We start from the raw sequence: 14,662 nt of genomic DNA, 5'->3' as shown, positions 1-14,662 counted from the left end.
AAACTCCTGTATAAGAGTGTTTGGAGGCCTGTATACACATCCAATAATGACTTTTCCCCCTTCAGCACCACTTGAGGACAATTCAATGAAAATACACTGAGTTTCTGACTCCTCAATTTCAAACTCCAAGTCATTTCTCTCAACATAGGATAAGTCATTTCTTATGAATAGGGAAACCCCCCCTCTACCTTATGATGTCTGCATGATGAATAACTTTATAATTGGGCATGTTGTAATTTTGAGCTGTATTTTGAGATAACCAAGTCTCTGTTATGCCAATTACAGAAAAACTATGTTTTAAGGAGTGTAGGTATTCATTAAGCTGCTCGAAGTGGCGTGGAAAGCTCCTAGCATTCAAATGAAACAACGATAGAGAACGTCTCTTGCTTAAATTACATGAGTTTACAAAAGAATCAATATCATAGTATTGGGAAGTATTCTTAGAAGAACCATAAAAATTACAAAAGAAGTTCGAATCAGGGTCTAGAGATGATAGGGGTGTGTCACAAACATTATCATTTAGATTGAGGTCAAAGGGGTTGAAAACTAAAGAGCTCAGGTCGGTGATTGGAGATGAGTGTTGATTATTAGTAGGGTTCATGTTCAAGATGTATAGTTACCATGGTAAGTTACTGGTTGTATATACTATTCTTCAAGCGTTAGGACTCCTCGGTGGATGCACTACAAGCCGATCAAATCTCAAGAAAGCAATGTTTCCTCGCTCTCTCTGAGCCCTCATTTCTGGTAGTAGTTCCTTGCGTTTTTGACGTACAGCATCTGAAAAGTCTTCATTTACATAGATGTTAGAACCCTTGAGGTGCTTTGCTCTCTGCAAGATTGCTTCCTTGTCTTTGTAACGCAGAAGCTTCACAACGATGGGCCGTGGCCGGCCCTCCTCTTGGAATTTTCCATTGCGATGGGAGCGCTCGATCTCGATCTTTAGGGGATCCAGCTTGAGTTTGTCCTTAAGAATGTCTGGTACCTTTTGTTCACACCGAGACCAGTTCTCCTGCTTGTTGTCGGGAACGCCGTCAAACAGTATGTTGTTGCGACGGGACTGATTCTCCAGGTAGTCGGATTTGTGGGCGATCGTGTTCATGTCAGCTCCGAGACGATCCATTTTGGCCTCAACTTCCTTGATGTGGAGACTCAGGTCATGTTGTCTCGATTTGTGGTCTTGGATCTCCGCTTGGGAGTACTGAAGACTGTCTTTAATCTCCTGAACCTCACGGATAAGATTATCCATTCGTTTGTTAGTTGAATCCATGACAGATGTGATGAAGGACTGGAAGATTGATTGTTGTCTGCTCAACAAATCTTCATACTGTGTTTTTTGTTGATCAAGCATTTCCTTCAAAGTTCCCAGAGTAACGACATCTTCATCGACCTGTTGTTTTTGGCCCCGCGTTGGCATGGTGACGGAATGTAGACAACGCGATTTCCACCTGGCAAGGTCCACTGATCTAATTAACTGGGTAAATTTGGCGGGAGTGGGGAGGGCGCCGTGAACTGAAACAGAGAAATAATCAGCAGCACAAGGAATACTTCACAGGATATAAGAGTTGACGGTGTAACAAATACTTTGTTTTGTAACGTAGAAAGAGACTTACCCGCGTGGGCTCCTTTCAAGGAGCCCGCTGCGGTTTATCCGCTTGAGACAAAGAGTGGAGAACTCGCCGGCACGACGAAACACTGGTCAGAACCGTGGAGCTAAACTGGCTTCAAGTCGATTCAAGTTGACAAAGATTGAACAAATGATGATACAGAGAAGATATCAGTTGTCCCTGGATGTCCAACGGGCAAGGATGTCTTCCGAAACGGACGTAAATCGGTCTCAAAAGAAAATTTCTAGGCACAGTGTTACTCCCGTGTCAGGTCACGCCGCCATCTTGGAAGTGATGTATATGTATTACGTGCTTAACAGTATCTATAGCAGGTACATGTATACATATTGATAGAAATTACAAAGAGAGTAGACTGATTTAAGTGAGTTAAGTTGTTTCATACTTTACTAGGTTCAATACTCGCCAGTGCTGGAGATACCTCCCGGATATGTTGTTATAACACCGCGGGTGTTCAGCATTGATGGTCGAGAAACGATTCTCCAGCTACCCCCAGTTCAGGTGAGAAAACTTCCTCCTAACAAAATTCTGTTTATTCAAAGTGATACATATGCAGCGATTGGAATATAAAATACAATAGAATATAAAAGAGCACCTAGAATATCCCGAGTGTAATGATATAATAGAAAAAAGATTATTAGGAAGATCGTTGCAATTATACATATGACAAAAGCTAATTTAACACACTTATGAACTTCTGCCCTTGTAATGATAAATTTAGTCAACATACAAGGACTTATGCTTACTAATAGTTAGAATGAGATGTTGTGGAGACTTTGTGACACCTTTGAATTGTTATTATCTAATGAAATTAGTACAGGCATAAACTGTTATAAAATCTTTTTTTAAGATACTGCCACCCACGTTGGAGCAGTTGGCACAAGCTGTAGAAGAGTTATACAACAGAGAAACGGGTCTTTTCTTCATCCACCAGCAGCAAGGCGCTAAGGAACAAGCATTTATGGACTCCGTCATTCCGCCTAAAGCACTAGCCTCTTTAGCCAACCAAGGATCAGACATCAAGGAGGTGTGGATTTTTTTCTTTTCAAAAAGGAAAAAAACAGCAATTAAAAAACAATATTTTTCTCGTCTCAGTATTGTTAGTAGAAGATGTTCATAATGTCATCATGAAAGCTCATCTGTGTTGGTGGTAATAAATTATAGTAGAAAGTTAAACTTTATTCCAACACACAGTTTAAAGAGAGATCAAATTTCCATCGACCACTTTCGCCTCTTTAGGATAATTAATGACCAAAAACTTTGCAACGTGATCTCGCGAGAGTTACGGTTTACAAACACGTAACATTATTCACACGAGGCTTTTACTGATACGTGACATAAGCAAATGATCAAAGGTGCCAGTGAGTTTATATTGCCCACCATCTCTATTAGGTGAAGGATGAAGTGCTCTGATATATATGGTGGTCGCTGAAAATTTGATCTTTCTGTAAACTGTGTCGATGAGCTATTCCAATCTATAAAGATGTGTCACTGACTTCATTGTCTCACTACGGCGTTATGATAGCTGGTTGACATCACCATTGAGGCAATGGCTGAGGCAGAGGAGGGAGCAGATGGCTACTTGGGCCTGATGGGCCTGGCATCAGCAATTACACTGGTAACGGCCACCCCAGAACAAGTGTCGGCAAAATCACAGGTTATCATATCTACAGCTACTTTCCGTTAGTTCCTAACTTCCATGCTTTTTATAATCATGGCTACTTGTGGGGCGAAATTACACGTTGCTGTATACACAGTTGCCTGTAAACATTTAAAATATGCCACGACTATACATGTTTTCCAGATGTTTAGACAAGGAAACTTTAAGCATTGCATTCTTAGAAAGAAGAAAAGTCTCCTTTTTTTTGGGGGGGGGGTATTAATTCGTAAAACTCTTTGTGTCAAAAGCAGTGTGACTGTTAAATCTCACTGGCACTGGCAAAGTAGAAACAGACATGCTAAAGCAACTTTGTGTTTTTTTTTAATTGCGAAAGGTTCAAGCAGCGTCTACCCTAATGTCAATGACAGAGACGGTGAGAGATCTGTTATTTGTAGAGTCCGAAAACAGTACTGAGGAGCAAATTTCTCTGGATTTTCTCAACCGAGCGGCGGGCACTATGGTCACAGGTAAGTGTTCTCACTTGTGGAGTGCATGATGCATTATCGTCTAGGTCAAAGGTCATGATTCTATGGATATGTATTTATATATATATATGTGTGTGTGTATTCCTTGTTGTCTAAACGTGTAGCCCTCTAAAAGGCTGAAATTGCGTAAGAATTATTGAAATTTGGTCTACAAATTCTATATTGAGTTTATTGACTTCGTTCACATTTCAGTAAAATACATGGCAGCTTTATTTGCATACAAAGATGCTGAATTGTGCACTTTACATGATCAACATGATAACAAATCTATATCTATATTATATGATCAACATGATAACAAATAAAAAAAAAACTAGTAAACAATGACATATTACAATGCTTACTTCTTAATTATTGCAATGATGTGTTACAGTATAATTCAACTGTAAATGTAACGGTGTATTTTTTATGTTAACAGGTGTTTCGAATATCCTAAAAGCCTCAGAAGTGATGGCTTTATCGGAATGGAGAGGAGGGAACACGAACTCTCCTGACTTAGTAGCGGTACGTTTCTATTACTGGACAAAAATTTGGATTTACTAATAATATCAAATGCCAGTATAGTCGGGAAATATTTCCTTTGTAGTCAGTACATTATTTTACAATGGAGGTAAATAAGACCATTGTAAAGTCTGGTACTGTTTTAACAGTAAATATTTCCCGACTTAAATATCAGTTACGTGAATGTTTCACCGCTAATTACAACCTCCAACGGTTTAAATCAAGGGTGAACAAATATCTGACCACGCAGTCATCACTGTAACCCAAAACAAGTAAGTGGCTCTCACGAGCCTTGTTTTGAGGTGAATCTGAAGTAAATGAAAAAAAAAATTACTCACCTCACCTGACCTCTCTCTTGACCTCGTTAAGGGTCGTTAGGGGACTATTACTCGGTCCACTATCCTCCTTCATTTAACTTCATATTGTCTTCTTTCTTTGCCTTTTTTTCATATTGTCTTCTCTCTTTGCATTCCCCATTTTAAACTTCCTGGCACTGTACCTCGTAGTAGAGTTTCCTTCGTTGGGTTGAGGAGGCCAACATCACCATCAGTGTTAGTGATCCCTGATGATCTTGCAACATGACCCCAAATCATCTCAGCTTGACAGTTACTTCCATTTAGTAAACTCGATTTTTTGTGTAGTATAGATTAATGCCTTGGATTTTGTTTTTGTTTCACATCCTCTTTGATGAGAGATAAGAGTCATTTTTGACATGTCATGGTTGGCAGCTGCTGCTGCTTCTTATTTTTTTCCTCCGAAAGATGTTCTATAATTCCCCACATGTCCTTGCCTCCCTTGTTTGTTTTTACCGAAGAGTATGATCTATTTTACACTTCTAATCAGTTAATTTTCAGTGTTAAAAATAAACCAGTTTTATGAGAAATACACCGCGTGCTTAGTCTTAATCTACCTTATCCTCGTGCAGGTTCCTATTTTTGTTGTAATTTTTTTGTTGATGTTTGCATGGTTAACCTCTAATTTTGCAATTGCGTCCAATCTTACCCTTTCTGTGTCTCATTTTATATTCATATATTCCAAATATGCATATATTGACGGTTGTTTTTCTCTCTATCATAAAGAGCAAGGCTGCCACGACCCTCGCGTTTCAGGCTCTGGACTTGTTGACTGACGTCATACTGAATGCAACGATGTCTGAGGTAACAGATGTGGACGTGTTCGCTGTGTATAACACTTCCAAGGTATGACAAAGTATTCTTTGTATCTGTATTGACGGTATAACACATCAGCTTCACAGTCACGCAGCGCGGTGGCAGCTAGCTATATCACACCGAACGGCTTGTTAACCTCAATCTTTGCACATTTAATTGTAGGAGTTTTTAAGCTTTCTAGTGATGATGCCCCAACTCTGGTTGGTGGTAAAGAGTTCAAGTCTACGATAGTTCTTGGAAATACGAGTTTTTGAACACCTCAATTCTTGTTGATAACTCTAAAGGCATAACTGCTCTCGTTTTTTCTGGGCTGGTATTAAATACCTAGTGGTTGGCACTGTAATGTAACTTGAAATTACTGTTTAATGACACACATCGAGGTGTTTACATTGACAGAACATCTGCCGAGTGACTTATAACCCCCGAATAACTGATCCCGATACTACGCTATGTAACTAATCGGAATTGAGACTTTTGATTGGTCCATATATTTTTGCTATTTGATAATAATGGATAACGTCTGCACCTAGGTTTGCCCTTATAAATTATACGCGTGGGGTCGTGTGGCGTAATGGTAGAGTGCTCGACGAGTGACCCATCTTGTGTCCTTGGAAAAGGCACTTTACAAGACTTTCCTCACTTCGCTCAGGTGGAAGTGAGCATTGTTTTGTCTCCTGTGGTTGGTGGCGATATTAATAAAAGTTGAAAAACTTAAGTGTGCCGTCATCACGTTTTATGATTACATGTTGAATATTTAAAAAAAAAAATGCACCAGACTCTCGATTTTGCTATAATGGTTCTTTAGGAATGCAAAGAATGATAAAAAGATAGTTATATGAGTATAGCGATGACTTCTTGCAGTAAAGCTTAATTATTTGCCTTTTAGGTACATGTAAGGATTCAGCGACAAAATAAAAGTGACTCCGAGGAGAAAGTGTACCTGGTTGAGGGAATAAGTGACTCGTTAGTTCGCATTCCTTCAGTGGCGTCACTGGTCGGAGACAAGTGCACGATGGAAGACACAGTAGTTATACAGGTGAACATCATCATTCTTACAGACGTTTGTATAGCAAAGACTGGAGTCATTAGAACGATTCCTGTACGTTGGAGAATTCTTATTTGAATCACTACAATAGCGACACCATATTGTAAATAGCTAATATATCCCCAAAATTACAGAATGTAATAATATTCTTCCTAAGAAAACACAATAGATTACCTTTAATATCATTACGGACTAGCTCGTTAGAATCACATTTTAGTATAAGTTTGTGTATGTACCATCGTTGTTTCTTTGCCATAAATTGTACCAGCTACAGTTGTTGAGCAATAAAGTTAATTTGATTTGATTTGTTAGACGATCGATCGAACGTTTAATAAAATTAGCCTAATAACCAAAATATGTATTCATTGATAATTCAATTTTGGAACTTTTGTTTACATTGATGTACTCTTTATAGCCACTTTCTATTGCAAAACTGGTCTAGTAAAAGGCAAGTACTAACTAACAAGCACACGGTAGCAGTCACGTTTTTCAAAGTTCACATTGTTTCAATGTGTACGTGCTTGATATTTTTAATTGATTGATACAAAACTGTTAATTTCAAATAGGAAGATCAGGCAAAAGTCCGGATTTATTCTAGTGTTGTTGACAAAGCTTAGTCTTAATAACTTGTACCAACACAGATTAACTTTCATGCTAACATATATCCCAATGTACAGTTCTTTGAGGCCAACTTCAACCCGTTCGAGTACTCTGAAAACTCGTACGGTATCCAGTCCGACGTTGTAGGCCTCCACGTCAGATGTGGGGATAAGAAGATTTCCGTGTCCGATCTAGAGGAGCCGATCGACATCCTGACACGGAGGGAGGACGAAGGAGGCCTCGACAATATGACGTACATCTTCTCTGATTCGGCGGAATTGGGGAATTTATCGGTAGGCTGAGTCTGATGCGTTCTAGTGTTATGTCGTTATTGATCTTTGGAAAAGGGAGCTTTCGCAATCTCAAAGTCTGAAAATAGCACTGTCCCTTGTTTAATTTCTAGTTTGGGTGGTGCTAATTCATGTTAGTTTTGTATCTTTGGGCTCTAGGGAAAGAAGGCAGATATTTGGTTTAACTTTAGTTCATAATCATTTTCAATTCCAATTTCTCCGAGAAAAGTAAATATGAAACATAAACCATGCTGTTATAATGAAGTATCAGTCTTTTATCATTTAATACATTAAAGCAAAGTACTGGGAGTTATACAGATCTTCCTCTTAGGTAGGTAGGCATTCGTCGGTCCTCCATGAAGTTTTAAATCTCTGGGTTCTTACATGATTTTTTTTTTAATTTCTTATCTCAGGTGTTCCGGTTTTATGCCAAAAAGGAATTTTCCTCTTTCGGCTTCAGTCTAGACGTCAGCACTGAAAACAGTTCTGTCTCCTGGCAAAGCGCGACGCTGTATCTGAACAAGCACGAGCCACCCACCACGGATACATATGGATGGTCAGGTTCCCTACCGCTACCAGATGATGAGCTTTTTACTCTTCCGAGTTTGAACATGACGTCCAACCCGCACCAGTGGCACGTACCGGAGGATGAAATACTCATCACCGAGAGAGATGTGAAGAGGACACGGTATTACATAGGTAAGTTGATGGAGGTTAGACATCCAGGTATACCGGTTATAGAAAATTCAAACTCTACTACTTTATAAATTAAGGAGACAAATTTCAGACATTTCGAGTGACCATTCCAAACATCCAAAATTATCCCCGTCATTTATCCAGCAGGACAATTGAAGTTTTTATGAGTATTACATAGGTATGATAATGCCATCTTCGTATTCAAAATGTATCTTTAAGTATGACAAGTCACACAGTCGAAAGATGTAAGCCTAAGGTCATAAATAGTTTTATAATCAGACTAAAACTAAAAATTCACGACTAGCTCAATTAAAAAATGAGTACAATACAATATAAACAATACGTACATATTATTGCATAATAAAAGAAAATCAATGTCGATTAAAATTTGAATCAATCGTTGAATATTCAGTTCATTATTATAGGGGTTCTGTAATTTTTTGTGTCCTGAACAATACATACGTTGTATTAAATGTATGTATTTAATGGAATTTTAAATTTGTTCTATAACAGGGGTACAGTTTGGGTCTGATCTGGACCTAGGAAGTGGAGAGTTTGTCGACTTCACTCTTCACGTATTCGAGACTTCCTGTGTCTATTTTGCCGAGGAGAACACTCACCTGTGGCAAAGTGACGGTTGCAACGTGAGCCTTTTTCTTCATAAACATACACCGTGATCGGGGGCCATAGGTCGTTGTAGTTTGTAGCGACCCCCGTCTTTGTCTCAGGATAATTCAAATCATACTTTTTTGAGGAATTATAGATTTTTATTTACTTATCTGAACTATAAATACATAATCACAGATAAGTATAATTCATACAGTTGTGTTAAATATATGTTTGACACAATTACACTAATAACAAATACGATAAACCAATTATGATATTTTAACGTACGCTTTCAGGTTGGGTTGCTATCAAATACAACCCATATCCACTGCCGATGTAACCACCTGACCAAGTTTGCTGGTTTTGTGTCGCCAAATCCACTCAACATTGAGGAAGTTCTGAACCTCGGCCTCGTTGCTCTAAGCGGTATGTAAAAAGTAATGTTTTTTTGTAAGCAATATGATTACGTTTTTTTGTAAGCAAGACAGCATGTAATATTTTGTAAAAGATACATATGTTATTGAATTTTGCAAGTAAACAAATGATAAAAAGGGTCAGCACAGGCAGAACTAAGCTGGTAACGGCATTTGAAGACTTATGATGCAAATGTCTGCAAATTGGACCCTCCAAGACCGACTAACTCCCCTGGCCAGTTACATTTTAGGCATATTCTACCATCTACTTAGTCTTATGGAGTCTATGTATTTACGTGCGACAATGAAGGCTGTCATTTAGTTGTTGTTTTTTTGTCATTCGTATTTATCTTGACGCATTTCAGAAGTTTTCATTTATATTTTTATCCAGAAAACCCTGTGGGACTCGCCCTGGTACTCGCGGTTTTCGCCTCCTACCTGTTTGGTCTCCTGTGTGTGAGGAAGGCAGATAGAAAGGACCTAACGAAGGTAGGCAGCAGTTAACATATATATAGGTTTCAATCAATCTTCATGCAGATCTTTCGGTAGCCGCAAAGACAGTCTCAACCTGGCCAGTCAGTATCCATTAAAAAGGCAGTATCTGCGTAGCCAAATGATACTGCCTGGCCAATTTGATACTGTCTTGGCGGCCAGCAAAAATCTGCTTGGAGAATAGATTTCAATCCCCATTTGCAAATAGAGACAGCGAATTCATTATCTTATAAGTCTAGTAGGGTAACTTAAAAACAAGGAATAGATCCAAAACTTTAAAGCGGTTGCAGCTAAAACAAGGGTGGTGTTTAAAAAACACACCGGCGACGTATTTTGATAATAAAATTATTACCTTCGCAAAGAAGGTTATGTTTTCAGAGGCGTTCGTGTATGTGTCTGTGTGTCTGTAAACAAGATAACTTGAGAAGGCCTTGATGGATTGTCTTGATATTTGGTAGGTGGGTAGGTCTTGATGAGACCTCAAAATGATTAGATTTGGGGCCCCATAGCGGCTTGTTATGGTGCTGCAGCTAAACTTCCGGTTTTCATATCTCATGATCTAAACATGTTAGGGTGACGAAATTTAGATGGTAGGTAGCTCTTGTGCTGGGGAAGAAGTGACGTGAGTTTAGACCTCCTAGCGGCTTGCTCTGGAACTGCAGGGCTATATGTTTGAAAGTATTCAAAAGAGGATAACTCAAGAACCGGTTGATAGATAGTCGTTATTGTTGGTATGTAGGTAGCTTACGTGATGCTTGATATAATTATGTGATTTGCATAATTTATGGGGAAATTCTATAAATCAGCTGCATTCCATGATAGGACTATTGAAGCTCGTGAAATTGGTAATTGAGAACGAGAGAAACACAGGCAGATATTGATTATGTAAATCAAGACCTAATTTGCATAATTAATTTTATAATTATGTAATGATAAGTGCCTGGAATTTCATACTTGTGGTATTTGAAAGATAAGTGAAGGTGAACACTTATCTTTATCTTATGAAAACATAATGTATTCAAATTAGGACCTCATTTGCATAATTTATTAGGAAATGCTAGAATGGCATTGTTTGTTAATATAAGACTGTACATTGCGAATATGATAAATTGATATCCATGAAAATGAGAATGGAAATGAGCACCCTATTTGTTAAATTAGGGAGAATAATCTATAATTTGTCAGTCATAAAGATTAACATCATTTGGCGAAGGTATGAGATCGGGGACCTCTAGTTATATTATAGTATAAATTTGTAACCCTTTTGATATACCTTGTTTAAAAGGAATTTTTCTTATAACGGATTGTTGTTTTAGTACTACTAGTATGTCAAAATGTGTGTGCTTTTAACACCGTATTGTATGTAGGAAGTTGTATTGTTTGTTTTTGAGGATGCTAATATGATGCATGCATCAACGACTGATGAAATGTGTACCCTGAGCTGTAACTCACATTCGTATGGATTTATGTTTGATTATTTAGGAAGTACGTGAGTAAGGTATGGTTATTAGAAAAGAATGGTATCTGACGCAAGTATTACCAAATAAGGATGAGCTTTATAATAGGTATTGCCATATATAATAGACACGCTATGTGTACACCCAGTGGGTCTCCACCAGAAAGCAGACCGGGCGCTCGTCCAAGGTTCCCCAGATATCTGGCGTCTCCATATTCCACCTAACATGTCTGACTTTCCTCAGCGCCTTCAGAAATTCACGGAGGCGCTGAAGGGACTTGTACAGAACTACCCCAAGGTCACAGTATGGGACCACAGACGTCTGTGGAGACGCAACCCAAATTGCAAACTACTTTGCGCCTGACGGCCTACACTTGTCCGATCTGGGAAACATCCAGTATTACAAAAGTGTCCGCGGGGCTTTAGACCGCCACACGCTCCTACACAGCGTCCTATTAAAGAACCCTATTGAATATGCGTGTGTGAGTCTTTTGTGCAATACATTATACAGCCGCATGATGGCTTCTGGCGCCTGGGTTCGTCACACAGACGATCCTGGGAAGGAGATCATGCTGGGCGAGGCAGACTGTCCGGGGAACGAGTTAATTATTGACGGGCCAATGCCCAAACTCCCTCCGTGGCTAGTTCCTTTTCGTGACTAACTCCCTTCTGAGGGAACGGTAACGAACAAGCGTCGAATTTAAACAGATTTTTCACTCGTCTGTTGTCGGAGTGTACGAACTAAAACAAACTTTGTGAGATGACGGACATCAGTCACAAAAACTTTGTCCATTCTTGTAGTTATTTTTAGTCACGTGCTCCCATGCATAACGCCGCAACCAGGATTTTTCAAACTAGTACGGAATTAGGGGTAGGTCGGAATTAAGGCACCCCCTCAGGATCTAAGTATTTATCTCTGTTTATCGAGAGATGCTGTTTTCCCTGGCGTACGCGTCGCCAAAGAAAGGTACTTCGTATAGGTCCGTTTCAAATAGTGTATTACCACTGTGACAACATTTTATACCCCAAAATAGGAATCTTGCGTCTTGTTTAGACCCGCTACGGTAGAAATAACGCAGTGCCAGATCGCCGCCGTGTATATACGTTACGTACTAGCGAGCGCGCACGAAAATACCACCCGAGTAGAGTAGGTTATCACAACCCTTTAGAAAGACACAAAGAAAACAAAAACGACAGATTTGCATTAAGAATAGGGAAATTTATGCCGGACTTGGCCGGACACGAAAGCCGATCCTCGCCCGTTAGGTTTACGTTGACCAGTGCACTACGTGCACGGGGAATTCCCGGTTTGTACCACACGGGGTCTCCTTGTTTGTATCGCACGGGCCACGCTCAAACTTTTCTGGAATTGACCAATCAGAGCTCGTTAAAACCATTTGCTCTCTTCACGCGTCCTTTCCACAAGCAGGACGCTCATTTACATGCTCATTTAGCCAATGACTGGTGAGAGCAGTCAGCGTCAGGATTCAGTCGACCACAGGACCCCAGGTTAGTAACACACACTCTGTATTAGCTCTCTGTAGTTCATATCCCTTGTGGGTTCCACTCCTGTAACTTAGATCCGAAACTAGACCACTGTAACTCTAAGACTAGACCATTGACTTTGTATATATACAGCAGATCACAATACAGCAACCCGTACAATCGAAATCGACCCGGCTCTGTGTTTTACTTGGTTAACTAGCAAATCAGATAGACGCGTAACCGTGACGTAAGTAAAGTTAGACCAAGAACTAAACCGAGATCCCCGAAATACTACACTGATTCCTCCTAAATTCTACACTGGTTTCCATACCGGATTGTACGTCAAGTTGTTGTCCTGTGAACGCTGCTGTAATTGCTAGAATTTTCGTTAAAAGTTGCCACACACTTCGTATAGTTCGTAGCTTTGACCATCTGCTAAGCGTCCCCACGTGTTCCGCATTTTCGGCTAGCTTTCTCGGCCTGTTTTCCAAACTTTGCTAAGTTTATAGTTCACTTTGTCCGGCTGATTTTGTGGCGCTTTTGGCGTTATTGCTTTTCCCGTACCCCAACTTTTTCGGATAGAACGTTTTTCTCCGGTTAGAAAAGCCGAGTTTCAGTTTCTGAGAATCCCTATCTAAGCGTCACTTCACGGGTGGTCCTTTGTTTGTGTCGCATCTTGCATTCCTGTGCCATCTTGTCCCAGTTACCCCTGTGGTGTAACGGTCGCCCCTCACTGGTCATTTCCTGCCCTTCTGTGGCTGTATTGTTTCTGAAAGCTGGTTTTCCCTTTTTGATGCGCTTTCCCATGCTTTCTTGTGTTTTTATTGCCCCGTCTAGCCCCGTTCTTTTGTGCCCTAGTATTTTTTCTCTCCGCTAAATTTGCCCTTTCCTGTTCGGCTATTTTTTTCCTAATCCTCCTGCCTGGCCTTTTTGTTAGTCTGTCCTTCACTATGGCCCCAAAAGTTGACTTTGCCTTTGGTTTTGGAACTTCATATCCCGTCTCGATTCGTTTGTGGAAAGTCGAGCCAGTACGGCCAGGGGGCGAGTTGTTAGCAGACATTCCCGCGATGATAATGAAGACCTTTATTGTACATTTGTGTTCTACAGAACTAAGTACAGGTCGCATGGGTACAGAACATGAACATAAACATATACATTACATACAAATGAACATATAAGAGCGTAAATAAATGTCTAATTTCTATTCTTTTCGGCTTCATCTCGCTTAGTAGTGATTGTATGGATATATGCGGCTGTGAGATCACTTAGGGTAGGTTTATCGAAAGTTAAAAGGAATACAAATTTCTCTTTACTAGTCAAATATCTGAAGTGGGGAAATATACTTAATACATGGCTAAAAATATGAGTGTATCTCTACTATACAAGGGGCAATCTATGGTGAAATGTATTTCATCTTCTATTTGGCCTAAACTACAGAATTGACAGGTTCTTTGTTCTAGAGGAGTGCGGTAATGTCTTCCTGATTTAATTCGTAATTTGTAACAACTGATTCTTAGTTTTGTAATGGAGGACCTGTGACGTATGTTCGCTAAGTTGAGATATTTTTTCTTCTCTTTTCTTATCTATGTTTTTATTTTCTATAATGACAGTTGACACGAGGCTAATCACCGCTGTTTCCCTACAGTTGCCCAGGCCGGCGGGCGTGGAGATACGTAGCCCCTTTGCCTTCTCTCAACCAGGGATACAGACATAAAAAGGTGAGTTCATACGTACTTTTATCCATAATTTTACAGGGTGTGGATGTTTGGTAACGTCGGCCAGTTTTGGCTAAGTTAATTTATAAGGCGCAGAAGGACTGCAGTTCACAGCTGTCATGTCAAGTGTACTTTTGACGCACATTCTATATCAGCCTTGTCTTCAACTGTTTTCTACGTTTCGATGACTTGTTTAGGAAATGTACACCTTGTTTTGAAGAAATACATTTCAAACCGCTACCATTTGCTCACGGTGACGTTCGCACCACGATATGTTTTGGCCGAGATCTTTATGAGGCGCGGTGAGAGACATATTACTGTTGACTTACTTGCTGTGGATAGAGGGTAGCCATTTAAACGGGAGATTTGTCAGGTATCATATACAATAATGGTAGGAGTGTATTTCATGTATAGATACCTTCAA

The 14,662-nt window shown here is 39.7% G+C and overlaps 2 protein-coding genes across 2 annotated transcripts in view; one reads left to right on the top strand and one right to left on the bottom strand.

Moving 5' to 3' along the window:
- Positions 1-316: 316 nt before the first annotated feature.
- On the bottom strand, positions 317-1,846 carry LOC109475612. Its single transcript, XM_019776332.1, has one exon. It carries the CDS (start codon positions 1,412-1,414, stop codon positions 653-655), a length of 762 nt encoding a protein of 253 aa, XP_019631891.1. The 5' UTR covers positions 1,415-1,846; the 3' UTR covers positions 317-652.
- Positions 1,806-14,662, top strand: part of LOC109475190 (polycystic kidney disease protein 1-like 2) — a 44,563-nt gene continuing 31,706 nt past the window's right edge. Inside the window, exons 1-9 of the mRNA XM_019775771.1 lie at positions 1,806-1,823; positions 2,016-2,123; positions 2,473-2,649; positions 5,348-5,467; positions 6,324-6,473; positions 7,160-7,375; positions 7,786-8,010; positions 8,974-9,103; positions 9,482-9,579. Of these exons, the coding sequence (XP_019631330.1) occupies positions 1,806-1,823; positions 2,016-2,123; positions 2,473-2,649; positions 5,348-5,467; positions 6,324-6,473; positions 7,160-7,375; positions 7,786-8,010; positions 8,974-9,103; positions 9,482-9,579 (1,242 nt within the window). The remainder of the gene's footprint in view (positions 1,824-2,015; positions 2,124-2,472; positions 2,650-5,347; positions 5,468-6,323; positions 6,474-7,159; positions 7,376-7,785; positions 8,011-8,973; positions 9,104-9,481; positions 9,580-14,662) is intronic.

Source organism: Branchiostoma belcheri, unplaced genomic scaffold (assembly GCF_001625305.1).
Source record: "Branchiostoma belcheri isolate BF01 breed outbred unplaced genomic scaffold, Haploidv18h27 scaffold103, whole genome shotgun sequence".
Lineage (NCBI taxonomy): Eukaryota > Metazoa > Chordata > Leptocardii > Amphioxiformes > Branchiostomatidae > Branchiostoma > Branchiostoma belcheri.
The sequence above is the reverse complement of the archived record's forward strand: the minus strand, read 5'-3'. Positions and strand labels throughout refer to the sequence as shown.